The sequence below is a fragment of the Nilaparvata lugens genome, chromosome 10 (genome assembly GCF_014356525.2).
Source record: "Nilaparvata lugens isolate BPH chromosome 10, ASM1435652v1, whole genome shotgun sequence".
Taxonomy (NCBI): Eukaryota; Metazoa; Arthropoda; class Insecta; order Hemiptera; family Delphacidae; genus Nilaparvata; species Nilaparvata lugens.
In genome coordinates, this window is record NC_052513.1 from 42,518,883 (window position 1) to 42,533,868 (window position 14,986).

At 33.3% G+C, this 14,986-nt stretch overlaps 2 protein-coding genes across 2 annotated transcripts in view; both read right to left on the reverse strand.

The window, feature by feature from the left end:
- LOC120353380 overlaps positions 1 to 14,986 on the reverse strand; it is a 437,229-nt gene that overhangs the window by 253,067 nt on the left and 169,176 nt on the right. The window lies entirely within an intron of this gene.
- Positions 1 to 14,986, reverse strand: part of LOC111050580 — a 553,956-nt gene that overhangs the window by 3,281 nt on the left and 535,689 nt on the right. Inside the window, 4 exon segments of the mRNA XM_039436032.1 lie at positions 1,691 to 1,853; positions 3,582 to 3,740; positions 7,935 to 8,093; positions 8,095 to 8,226. Coding sequence (XP_039291966.1) covers positions 1,691 to 1,853; positions 3,582 to 3,740; positions 7,935 to 8,093; positions 8,095 to 8,226 — 613 coding nt within the window.

Here is a 14,986-nt window from a genome sequence, read left to right on the forward strand (position 1 = left end):
TTGTTGATAATAAATATTCTATTTAAAACTGAAGAGATGAGTACCAAACGAATAATTATTACAGGAGAAAACACTGATTTGTTTATTAAAAATTTTTTAAATTGGTCGGTGCTGTACCGGAGCTGCTGATCAAATCAAGGTAAAATAAAAACGATATTGTCAGTTTTACATCATTTATTTGAGCCAAACTCAAGTTTCAATGCACTAATAAGCCATCATCATCAGTGCGGTCTTCTTTGCTTAAAAGGCTGTGCAAAGGCTGAAAATAAACTTTCTACTCGCGATATTTTTCAAAGTTTTTCGATGTGTATATCATCAAGCTATCAAAATGAAAAAGGTTTTCTCAGGAAAACATTTTTTACAATCATTACTTTTTGAGATATGAGCGCCTGAAGTTTAAATTTTTGGAACAGAGCATTTCAAATCCGGTAAGAGATAAATCCATGAAATTCAGAGGATAGATTCTTCATGGTATTGTTGATATAGTAAAATAAAATTATTGAGTTATTTTTAGTAAATTGAATAACTATCTTAAAAATTTATATTTTCAGGAAATTTTATTTTACTATATCAACAATACCATGAAGAATCTATCCTCTGAATTCCATGGATTTATCTCTTACCGAATTTGAAATGTTCTGTCCCAAAAATTTAAACTTTATAGGCGCTCATATTTCAAAAAGTAATGATCGGAAGAAAATGTTTTTCTAAGAAAACTTTTTCATTTTGATAGCTTGATGATATACAAATCGAAAAACTTCCTTTTAAGCAAAGAAGACCAATGATGATGATGGCTTATTAGTTCATTGAAACTTGAGTTTAGCTCAAATAAATTATGTATAACTGACAATATCGTTTTTATTTTACCTTGATTTGATCAGCTCCGGTACAGCACCGACCAATTTAAAAATTTTTAATAAACAAATCAGTGTTTTCTCCTGTAATAATTATTTGTTTGGTACTCATCTCTTCAGTTTTAAATAAGCCTTTGCACAGCCTTAAACTTTTGCTTAGACATGTTTGCATTGAAACTTGAGTTTGGCTCAAATAAATCATGTAAAACTGACAATATCACTTCGATTTCACCTAAATATGGAGAAATTCCACAATATATCAGTTCATATAGGGTCAACTGTTGATATTAGTAGCCTATATAGCCTGAATGAAAATATACCTATTCTCACACTTTTTTTATGTATTTGAACACTACATGCAGTCAATTATTAAGTAAATAATTAAAAACTTCTACTTACTGACTGAAGTACTTTCAATCGTCTAGCGATCATTTTCAACAGTCATCGCTAAAAAAACGATTGAAAGTATTTTTTTTTTTTTTGAAAATAACTTTGAAAATTTATAAATCAAAAAAGTATTTTTTTTTGAAAATAAGATTGAAATTTTTTTTTAGACGATTGAAAGTACTTCAGTCAGTAAGTAAAAGTTTTTAATCATTTACTTAATAATTGACTGCATGTCGTGTTCAAATACATAAAAAAGTGTGTTAATACAAAGCAGCTCGTAATGGATCAAGAAACCAATACCTATTCTGTTTTTAAATATTCAGAGAGCCTTTATATATTTATATTATATAGAGAGCCTAAATATTCAGAGACACCTGCCTTCTGTTCCCAACCTCTGACCCTCATTAATCCCACACTATTACTTGTGCAATGAATGATTGAATACTTACATTTGAGGAGTCCCTTGGCTTTGCCCAGCACAGAGCCCACACTGTCTCCGGCCGACTGGGAGGCGACTGTTGCCTTCTCTTGGATCTGATGCAACACTTCATCTCTCTTCTCGTCAATCGCCTTGTCTGCTTCCTTCAGTTTCTCGTCCACTGTTTTGCTCACCTACAAAAATATTTTAGGATGTTATGAGTCAGTTGAAGGATTTTTTTATTTACACATAAAAATATGTGAAACGAAACAAGTAAAAAAACATTTTCTCCTGATTTACTCAAGTGACTCGATCCAGATTAGATATATTATATAGATAATTGCCTTAATTTATAATAATAATAATTTTTATCAATGGAGACAACAGAATGAAACCCATTTTGCCTCCTTCACACAATACAATATTTTCAACACATTATACAATTTGAAATATCATCTATCATAATCATCTCATCTCATAATCTCTATGTTAATCTCAACATAGTTTTCTATCTCATGTTAATCTCAACGTGTTCTCTATCGATAATGTGTATGGCCAGGCTGTAGGCCTACATAAGCTTCTTCAACTCAATCATCATTAAATTCTACGAGAACCAATCAGAGAAGGTGTTTCTGGGAAGAAGGCTTTTCTGATTGGTTATCGTGGCATTCAATCGGAATTATAAGTTAATAGACTATTGTGCTACCCGGGTGTATGAATTCTCAATTTTGCTGATTGCTACACCTCAATTGAAACAAGACATGGTTTCAAATTTGTGATTTGTATTGGTCTATAGTCAATCAGGTACTTGTGGACGAGAATACTGCGTGAGGTCTACTGTTCACAGAACTACTAGTGGTATTGACAGCATCAGTGACTTATTCTTTTCAACTTGTGGGTACTTCTGTTACTTGACTTGAATTTTCACTTTCAACCTTCTGAGATGTTATGTTTTGTGTGTAATTTTCAGCATCATAAATTGCACTATGTCCTTTTCATGATTTGATGGCAATGAAACTACATTTTAACAGGTATATATAGTCATTTGCTAAGTTGATGTGGAGGTTATTATTGCTGTAATTGTCCATATCCACATAGTATAATCATAAAATAATATAAAAACATGAAGTACCCTTTATTTAAAACATATCACACAGTTTAAATATTTCTAAGTTTGAAATGTTTTAAATAAAAGGGTACTCCATGTTTTTATTAATAATTTTAATAAGGTAGCCCATACAAGTTAAGTGGCTTTAGTATTTATATACCATTTCCAAAGTAACCGTTCAGTATACGGTATTCAATTACATAAAGAAAACAATGCTTGTAATTTTTGAAGTGTGTATACCTCTTCAACATCTCATTTTGTATAAACAACATTTTAGTATCGCCAATCAGTTATACAATTATAAACCTTCGCACAAAATGTGCATTAATTAACCAAAAAGTGTGAACAGGTACTAATTGAAAAAAAACAAAGTTTTTTTTTTTTTAATCTGAAGATGTGTTGGTTTCAATACGAAACTGCAGTCCTGTACAGTATTAATGTCTGATAAATGTGGATGTTGTTATTATTAGCGTATGGCTTTTAATTGGGATGTGACAAAATGAAACAATGTTTTTTCAATTATGGAAAAATTCCAATATCAATTCTAATTCAAGAAAATTTATCATGAATTGGTACTCCTTGAGGGCAGCTCATTCAGTATGAACAACATTCTAGTAGGCTATCACCAATTGATTAGAAGAGGAACCTATTCATAAATTTGTAATCATGAAAAACATGAGCAGCTCATTTAGTATGTACGGTAATATGTTAACAATAACAATGCTAAAATCTTAACATTTCAACACTTTACCACCAATATTAATAATTATTACACAAAGAAACCAATGCAAATAATTGTTTAAAGAATGAATACCTCTTGTACAGCTCCATCCACAGTCTTGTTGATTTCCTGGTCAATATTGGCCAATCCGGAGAGTCCGCTGAGACTTCCCAGCGCCCCCGTGAGGGCGTCGGTAGAGGCGTCTCCTGGCGCCGCCTGCGTCGGGGCACTCGCTTCTATTTGACTTTCAGTCTAACAATCAGACCAGCAAAGCATAACACTACTACAACATCCAATTCTACCATGACAGCTTGATAAATTATAACTGAAATAATTGAGAGTTATTTGAACATGACAGTGTTCAGTGAGAGAAATATTGACTGAAATATATAAATCACATGAGAGATATAAACTAAATATGAGAGAAAAATTATGACAATATGATGGAAAATAGAATGTTTTGAAAATTGAAAGTAAGCTTAAAATGCTCGATAAATGATGGAGATTTTTCTGTGAAATGGTGAGGAAAGATGATATCACTTGATGAATGATAACTGAAAAGATGAGAGTTATTCTAACATACATTGAATAAACACTCTTCGGTAGTGGTATGTTAAAAGATAGTTTAAGGAAAATAATGCAAGTATGTGAAGGACTTTTTCATATTGTAAATGTTTTTCCTGTTTAATAAATACCTCTGACATGGGTTGTATGACAGAGAAAAAATAGAAACATTGAATTATAATAAGATGATGGAGAATAGAATTGTTTGAAAATAGAAATAAAGTTTAAAATGCTCAATGTGGAAAAGAGAGATGAATGCTTCATGTAATATTAATATAATGTTCATTATAATATTCATATAATATTATGTTTTTAGTGAAAATGAAAAAAATCTTTATTAGGTGGAGTTGGGACTTCCAAAGTCCCTTAATGGGATTTAAATTAAAAACAAAAATACATTATGAAAGTGGTAGGCTATATGAATAATAAATAATTGTGGATTTCAGTTCCAGATAACTAATCAACGTGTATGACACCTTGTGATAATGATGAGAAACATATAAAAAAATAAATTCATAAAAAGCGCATCAATGACAACAAAAGCTCATATTTAGACAATTCATGCAACTGCTTCACATTCTCTGTAATGAATATGTAGTGATTATTTTGTAATATGAAAATTCATTTGCTCTTTGTATACACGATGAAATCACAGTTTAAAGATGACTATTGTGTAGCAGCAACCAATCTTGTCTTCAAATGTTATGAGTTTCACTTGAAAGTATAGAATGTCACATGCATTTTCCTCCTTAAAATTGAAATTTCACTGCACACTGTAAACAAAAGATGTTGTAAACTGTTTCTATAATAATATAAAAACACATTGGGATGTATTTTTTTCGAAAAAGGTTGCATTAGGTACTACAAAACGCAAGGTTTGATACTTTTAAATAAGGCATAATCTTCAGATGGAGCTTTTGCAAAAGTAAAACCTTTCTAGTAAAAATTACCTACTGTACAACTTATTGTCTTTTGAAACAGAGTTTTTATTGGATAATGTAGTGATATTCATTCATAATTAAAAGACAAATATGTAGTCAACGATCACAAATTACTATTAAAACTCATTGTAATGTATTCTTATTAAATCATGAAAATTCACTGATAACGGTACCAATAATATTTAATTGAGTTCAAACCCTATATTTATGTTGAAGTTGAATACCTAAGCCACATTAGCTAAATAAAGTAGCTTGTCTCCATTAGAATTTGTATGATTTTCAAAGCATCTATAATAATTTCTTGAGATTGAAGTAATAACATCTTTCTTAAAATTATGTAGTTTTTTATTCTTGCAATACGGTAATCATTGTATAAATAATACCATTTTATAATTCATGTTATATATTCTCTACATGCAGATCTTTTAAAATTTGTTCGATAATGATTTCAAACCTGAACAATATCAGGCTGTAAATAGAATTAATTCATCATGAAATATAATTCATAATCATTCATGTATTATATCAGTAATATATCGTACATGTATATACACAATTTTATCTATTAATAATATGATACAAGATAGGTATGGATCAGTTATGGATCAATATGGAGGATTAGTAATGCAAACATCAAGTGCATGGTAATTAAGTGATTAATAAGTTTCACACATAAAATGTAAACTTAGATTTAACAGGGTTCAAAAGATAATGCTTTAGTAATATCGATCAACTGGAAAAGTGATTGAATGTCTGATTTCTAAGGGTAGAACGTGTCTAAAATTTTGAGAAGGTATGTTTTGTAACATGGGTTGTAAGTTTTGAATGAGTCAATGTTTTAAGTAATATTGGGTGAGCTGTTGGATCATTCATGCAGACATACATAGTCGTGCTAGGAAAGGGGACACTAAAAGGACACATTCACTTTACAAAAACATCGAATTACACATACAATATTGAGAAATAGAGAGGAGTTATGATACATAAACATAAAACACACAACAAACAAAATACGGTACATAACATTCACTGAAATCAAACTGGATTATGAGAGAGTATAATTTTGTGAATGTATGTCTATCGGTGATGTCAAATATATTTAATAACTCTGTAATGATCATTGTGCAATGTTGTATATTTTTCATGTGGTAGGCTATCTCTTAGTTACTGAATTCAAGGATTCTCAGCATTAAATTCAATTCAATTGATCCTAATCAATTAAACTTCAATAATATGATATGAGGCAAACTTAGTATTACTGTACTATTATAGTTATTTCTCATTTGTATGGTTTTTAAACAAGTATTTTCACAGTAAACCGAGTGTGAACAGAAAAGTATTGAGAAATATTCTTATAAAAAGGTCGTTGTTGATTATCCATCTTGTTTTCACTAATATTATTACTATTATTGTATTTTTATATTAACTTTGAAGTGAAAAAACACTCACATTCTTTGGTGTGTCTTTTCTGTTGAATGAAAAAGACTAAGAAATTGTCAAAAAATCACAGATTTATTGATACTTAGAAAGACCGGTTCCAGTTATTACACCATTGTCAATCTCTGATAAACTTCATCTTTATCTTTACTCTTGAACTTTAGAGTTTATCAGAGATTGACAATGGTGTAATAACCGAAACCGGTCTTCCTGAGTATCAATAAATCTGTGGTTTTTGACAATTTCTTAGTCTTTTTCATTCAATATGAATAATTACCACAATATCAACTTCTCAACTACACAAAAAGTGTTTTTTTCTGTGTTTAAGAAACACAGAAACAGTTTCTGTTTGGTTTGAGAATGTGCAACACCCAGCACGAAACGGTCGTCGCCACACCAAAGAATGTGACTGTTTTTTCACTTTAAAGTTACATGAAATATAATATAGTAATAATTATAGAAAGGACTGATAAAATAAATTGAGATTTAACAGAATGGAACTTGATCAACAGAACAGACTCGTCTCATAGTATATTCACTGTGATGTTGGCTGTTGTCTTGTGAAGTTTCTAGGACGGACTACTGTTCATCATATTGCAGTTAGGTATGGAAGTTTCAAAAATTTATGGAAAACTATGTAAAGCTGCATTCACACCAAAGTTATTAACAAAATGTTTATTTCTCCGTCATATTAGATTGAACATAAATACACATGATTAGCATTTATGTGTTTGTTAAGTTCCGTTCAATCTAATATAATCTTTAAATGAACATTTTGTTAATAACTTTGGTGTGAACGCAGCTCAAGGCAAGTCTACGGTAATACATCAATATTCTGTCTACAACATAAAATCAATATTCATTCTTATGAATATTTCCATTACACTGACATCCAACACAGATATTAACGATTTTCTACTAGATTTAGAACAAACTTGAAATGACAACAATAACATTCAACACAGAGAATAAAAATGTTGATGACGATTTCATGACATAGGCTATCACTTTTGCTACGGTACTATAGTGAGGTCCACGTTATAATGGTAGTGTTTGATTAGCAATGGTATTGCTATCCTTGTCTATCATTCAACAAAGCAGATAGCGCTATCTCTTTCTCGCTATGCTCTGTTGCCAGATCGTCTTTTAACAATGTAGGATTAATAAATTGATTAACAAAATATTTTATCTTCATTGTGGAATCATTGAAAATATAATTCCTTGCTTAATAAAATATAATTGGTTATTTTAGAAGAGGATGAACCGGTTATATTTCATCAATAAATAAACCTATATCAGCTACCGTTTATAAAAGGCAGACAAGACAGACAAGACTGTCATTAACAAGACAGAGGTTCGGCAACGTTTTTCTCCTATCTTTCTCCACTGCCATTATAATGTGGACCTCACTATAGATTCGAAAGACGCAATGTTGAGCAACATAACAAATAATTGGTACACATTTGTGGAAATTCAGGGTGGGATATTTTGATAGAAAAAATACCTCTTTCACGCATTCGTCGACCTTCTTCTCGGCTCCAGCCACCTCTTTGTCGAATCCATCGATGGCCTGCTTCTTAGCGTCTGTGGCCACTCCAGCCGCCGTCTTCTCCAGCTCAGTCTTGCCGTGCAGGAGGGCGTCGCCCGTCTTCTTGGCCTGCGCCCTCCAGCAGTTCGGTGGCCTTCTGTTTCTTCTCTATGGCCAGCGTCTCCACCTCCTTCTTGGTGCGCTCTATGGCCTCCTCAGCTTTGCCGGTCAGGTTCTTCAGGGCTGCAAAAATACAACCATAAATAGTCTGTTCATCGAAAAGAGACAACAATATTTCGGACTACAGGTGAAATGTTTCTTCTATGTTTGGTTTTGAAGCATCTAAATTCCAAAATCTACTTTGTGAAAATAATTAAGGATTGAAAATTTTGTGAAGTGAACAACTACAAGACTTAACCCTACTATTTCGGACTATGTGTAACCTTATCTAAATTTGGGAGAGGAATAGCACAAGGTTACCATATTTTTCTCTCCCTTCCATTTTGATGATGTACCATACTTATTGTATGAATCAATAAATAATAAAGAATATATATAGTAAAAACTTATAAGAAAATGGTTGAGAGAGAATCCTTCTGGAATAACTTAAAGAGGTAGCAGTATATGATGGGAGAACTGTTAACTGTGATTCCATATTTCATGTGAGAAAGTATAGAGTAATGAAAGGCGACTGATCAGTCGAATAATAATTGGTTTTGGTTTAGTAAATTATTCTTATTATATTTATTTTTAAATTATTAATTATTAATCACGGTTTGTGGTTATTGAATATAATAATTGACCGAACGCAGTGAGGTCTATGTTTTAACTCGGATTTTCTTTCGTCTGTATGTATGTAACGCATGTACGGCCAAACGCGTTGATAGAATTCTATGAGATTTGGCAGGAATATTCCTTTTCCAACTGCGCGTCGATGTATACACAAGGTTTTTTGAAATGTTGTATTTTAAGGATAATATGAAAGGAAGAGGAATTCCCTCCATACTCCGCATCACCATTTAATATATAATCTACTCTGAAGATAGGATTAATCAGGCTATGGAATTATTCATAATCAATCAGCTGGCAAGTGGATTATTCATTGCATGCATTACACAGATGTCTGGAGAAGCCGGTGACACCAGATTATAATATTGTGGATTAGAAAACTGTGTGAGGTCTACTGTTCACAGAACTATCAGTATTCCTGGAACAAAACCCCAAAATTTCCAACATTTCATCTCATATATAGCTGGAAAAACAGAGATTCAGAATCCTTTATTCATGTTTAACAAATCATAATTTAACTTACGTTCTAGCGTTAAAAATAAATACCAGTAGCGATAAAATAACAGGATGAATCATATCATAATAGTAGTTCTGTGAACAGTAGACCTCACGCAGTATTCTCATCCACAAGCTATAGACCTTATGGAAATACAGCAATAGACTGGCTTCTCCACACATCTGTGTAATCACTTGTCAGCTGATTTATCTATATATATAAAAGCGAAATGGCACTCACTCACTCACTCACTCGCATAACTAAAAATCTACCGGACCAAAACGTTCAAATTGGTAGGTATGTTCAGTTGACCCTTTAGAGGCGCACTAAGAAATCTTTTTGCAATATTTTAACTCTAAGAGTTGTTTTTAAGGGTTTAAAGTTCGTCTTTTAGCATGTATATTCTTCTTCTCCCAATCTCTTAATTATAATTGAAATTTCCATATCATATGTTACTATAGAACTATAATCTAGATAGAGGACCTCTTCGAAACAGTTGTTAACTGGCAACTAAATCAATAATTTTGTCAGGTTGGCATTAGTTGAGTTGACTTTATTAGGTTGGCACCAAGTTGAAGATTTAAATGCATTTATCGCGGAAAAAATTGATTGGGCACTGCTACTTCAATCCGGGAATATTATATTACTAGCCGTCCGGCTCGCTTCGCTCGCCATATCCGTTTAGCCAGACGTTTAGTCTTGACCCCCGACTGGATTGTCCTAACATGATAAAAATGCAGGCGAGCGAAGCGAGCCTGCTAATCTCATTCTTGGACAATCCAGTCGGGGGTCCAGGGGGCGGAGCCCCCTGGCTAGACGGATATGGCGAGCGAAGCGAGCCTGACGGCTAGTGATGAATAATTCTATAGTCTGATTTTTACTCTAATATTGGCGTATGAAGGAGGCTCATTTTTTCTTTTATATTATCCTGCAAAATTTCCAAAAACCTTGTCGACGCGCAATTAAAAAAGGAACATACCTGTCAAATTTCATGAAAATCTATTACCGCGCTTCGCCGTAAATGCGCAACATATAAACATTCAAACACATTTAAACATCAAGAGAAATGCCAAACCGTCGACTTGAATCTTAGACCTCACTTCGCTCGGTCAATTAAACTAATGAGTTCTAATATTGAGCAAGAAAAATTATAAAATATGCAAAAGTCAAGGTACTCCTGTAATGTTTTCACATGAAACGGTTTTTGGACCTTAAGAAGTCCATTCTCAGGGAGGGTATCAAGGATACCCTCCCCTTCAGCACTTAATCGTAGAGAGAGAGAGAGAGAGAGAGAGAGAGAGAGAGAGAGAGAGAGAGAGAGAGAGAGAGAGAGAGAGAGAGAGCGATGCAGAGAGAAGAAAGAGAGAAACGAGAAAAGTTGAGTGAATCACTCATTCAAAGCATTTAAAATTTATTAGCCTACTATGAGTAAAACAAACTCTAACGATCCATTGTTCATTGCAGACTTCTCATAGTTTATTCAAAGCATTATCCTATGGTGTCATCATCATACAAAGCCTACCAATTATTATTGGTATCTTGGTCACATATTTAGCCAACGATGATCTTATCAATTGAATAGGCCGCTCATTTTCCTCTCAAATATAAAATGGAAGGAATGTAGAAGAATTTTACAATTGAAATGCAGTTGAACAGTGGAAGTAATTGTATAGTTGAATGCGTTTTAGAAAGGGAATACAGTTGAATGGGTTTTTCAATGGAAATGTTTTTTTTTCAGAGTTGAGGAAATGACATTGGGTAATACGGCAAGGTAGAACATCCAAAAGGATCTCTCTGCCGATAAAAGCCATAGGAATAAAGGTTTTCATTAGTAGAGTAGTTAGTGGTAGAGTTCCCTGGACAAGTACTAACTATCTTGTGAACTCGAACAATGAAAACGTTCATGGTAGAGTACTAGTTTTTAGTAGAGTAGAGTGGAATAGCACCGTGGTATAGTACTCTACCACTTGCCTTCCCCCACCACCGCTTCTTACTCTACTCTACCACTACTATGCTAATGAAAACAGTCTCGAGATAGTAGAGTAGAGTCGTGCCTTAGGCTATCAATTTTAAGAAGTATTGTTATTTATAAAAAAGTATTAATTTATTAAAAAGTGTTAATTTATTAAAAAGTATTGACTTTTTAAAGTTAGTTCTGTTCACTAGAAAATTATTATTATTACTAGAAAACACACTTCACCTACTATTCTCAATTATAGTGAAAACAGTTACTTGACCAAGTAAGTAGAGTAGAGTCAGCTCGGTAGAGTCAGTATGCCAGTTACTCGACCACTAACTCTACTAGTGAAAACGAGGCTTACATAAATAATAATGGAAATGTAGTTGAATGAGTTTTTCCAACGGAAATATAGTTGAAGGAATATAGTTGAAAGTTGAATGTGTTTTCCAACGGAAATGTAGTTGAATGTGTTTTTTAATGGAAATGTAGTTGAAAGAGTTTCCCAATGTGTCCTTGAAATGAATGCACTCATGCTCTTGAATAACGAACGTGACTACCAATTGCGTTTCAGGAAAATACGATTAGATACTGCAAAATGTTCGAGCACAAGTTTTTACATCAGAGAATTTATTCAACATCGTCTTGGTATCACAGCAAATTCCATGTGTAATTGTGTGCATTGCACAAGACCTTGCTCGATAATTTTCTCCACTCCTACATGCAAACTCAATGTCTGTGGTAATGATGTGCTTGTTTGAAAAAGTCATTCCAATTTTCTCTTGCGCTTCTATAAACGTTTGTTTCATCAGTGTGAGTACGGAGAGGATGTAGGGAGGAGAAGTAAATAGAGGAGAAAAGGAGAAGAAGAAGATGAAGAAGAAAAGGAAGAAAATAGGAGAGTGGGAAATGACTTGTAAAGAAGATGATTGGACTTGAAGAATGTATAGTCATATAACTTAGGTCATGCAAAATTACTTTCAAAAATAGAATTCCCTGGAACACTTGAAATTAAAGGGATATATACAGGGTGTTTCAGAAGTAGTGTCGAGAATTTTAGGGTATTGTACCTGGATGCTAGGAGACTACAAATGTCATATTTGAAGTGTCCAAAACTCAGCGGTTATCCTTATAGCTGCCATTTTGTTTTTTTCACTTAAAAATTTTTATCTCAAGAACGAAATGTTGTATTGATCTGAAATTTGGCATGAATATTTATGCTATAAAGACTCAACTATAAAAAATAAAAAAAAAAATTTTCGTTGAAATTTTTCAAAATGGCGGCCATTTTAAATTTTTGATGGCGAATATCTCGAAAACCGTCCATTTTACAGAAAATTACAAGAGACAAAAAAGTTAGCACATTTTTCACGATTCCAATGATACCTAATTTATTAAGATTGGTCGAAGAATAACAGAGAAATAATTTTTTTCGTACTGCATGCATGACCACTTTTCACCATTTAAAGATCAATATTAATTTTTTAATCCAGATGTATTTAAGATGAAGCTTTGAAACTCGGTATGGCTCCATATGGGCAAACAGATGATTTTACAATGGTTTTCAGATGATAATGTTTGTCTTGTAAAAGTATTGTTGTTCATTAAAAGTAAAGAACCAGATGTAGTGCTTCCTATTTCTTAGTCTCACGTTTCCTAGGTCTTATTTCTATCTTAAATTTCCAGTTTCAATATTTTCTTACGTTGCTTCTACACAAATATTTAATTATTGTAATGGAATTTAGTTCGCTGGAGTACACCGATATTCACTTCATGTATGGAGCAGCTCTGGCAATGCGACCGAAGCAAGAAGAATGTATGCAGCTGCATTTCCAAACCGCCGTCTCCCTTCCGACAAGGTGTTCACAAGAACTCACAATCGGCTGAGAGAAGTTGGTTCATTTGAACGGAACAGGGTAATTGCTGGTAGGCTCGAGCAGTTCGAAATGTTGCTTTTGAAGAGGAAGTATTGCAGAAATTCGATTTCAATCCTAGAACGAGTACGAGAGCAGTTGCAAAGCAAATCAATTCAAGTGCTTCTTCTGTGTGGCGTGTACTAAACAAGGAAAGACTTCACCCCTTCCGCTTTCAAAAAGTTCACTCATTGGTTGAACGCGACTATGAGCCAAGAGTAAACTGTGCCCGTTGGTTTCTTCAGCAAGACATTATCCAACCAAATTTTCTAGAAAATGTGTATTTACCGATGAGTCCAGCTTTACAAGAGAAGGAATCTTCAACTCTCGCAACAGTCACGTCTGGGCCTTAGACAATCCTCATGAGGTCAAAGTGCGTGGTTATCAGCATAGATTTTCGCTGAAGTGTTTGGACGGGTATCTTAGGTAATCGCGTGATTGGACCATACATTCTTCCTAATCGTCTGAATTCTCCCACGTACATTACTTTTTTAAGAGACATACTACCAGAACTCTTGGAAGATGTGTCTCTTGCAAACAGATATAATATTTGGTTTCAACATGATGGTGCCCCTGCTCATTTCGGAAATGTTGTTACGGACTTTCTGAACATGACCTATCGTCAGCGGTGGATTGGGCGGGGTGGACCAGTACCGTGGCCCGCACGATCACCTGACCTCAACCCTTTAGATTTTTTTTTCTGGGGCCATATGAAAGACCTTGTTTACAGCACGCCAGTAGAAAACGAAGAAGACCTTGTGGCAAGAGTGGTTGCTGCAGCAGGTGCCATTCAAGATGATGAAAATGCTTTTATAGCAGTTCGACGGTCCATGATTGAAAGGTGCAGACTGTGTAATCAAGTTGAAGGACGGCATTTTGAGCAATTGCTGCATTAGTATCAGTGAACCGATTTGAGTGAAATTAATATTTTTCAATGTAAAATAAAATTTGGAGGAAAGTTATTCTTGTATATTTCTGTAATAAGAACGGTTTTCATGAAATTATAAAAAAAATAATATTGATCTTTAAATGGTGAAAAGTGGTCATGCATGCAGTACGAAAAAAATTAATTTCTCTGTTATTCTTCGACCAATCTTAATAAATTAGGTATCATTGGAATCGTGAAGAAATTTGCTAACTTTTTTGTCTCTTGTAAATTTTCTGTAAAATGGACGGTTTTCGAGATATTCGCCATCAAAAATTTAAAATGGCCGCCATTTTGAAAAATTTCAACGAAATTTTTTTTTTTTTATTTTTTATAGTTGAGTCTTTATAGCATAAATATTCATGCCAAATTTCAGATCAATACAACATTTCGTTCTTGAGATAAAAATTTTTAAGTGAAAAAAACAAAATGGCAGCTATAAGGATAACCGCTGAGTTTTGGACACTTCAAATATGACATTTGTAGTCTCCTAGCATCCAGGTACAATACCCTAAAATTCTCGACACTACTTCTGAATGTATTTTAGATTAATGAAAAACTGTCTCTTATGAATGGAAGATTAACTACTGTACAGTATTACTATTTGTAGCATTAGGCTATAAATCTTTTTTTACTTTCCATGCCCTATTACCATAGGTAAGAAAAGTATTGCTTTCCGAAAAAAATTAAGGTACCCCAATCTCTAAATTTCTATACGTTTCAAGGTCCCCTGAGTCCGAAAAAGTGGTTTTTGGGTATTGGTTATATTATATATATATCGTGTACACGATATCTAATCTCCCAATTAACGGAATGACTTAAAATTTGAAACTCATGGTCCTTACAATATAAGGATCCGACACGAACAATTTCGATCAAATGTAATTCAAGATGGCGGCTAAAATGTCAAAAATGTTGTCAAAAACAGGGTTTTTGGCGATTTTCTCG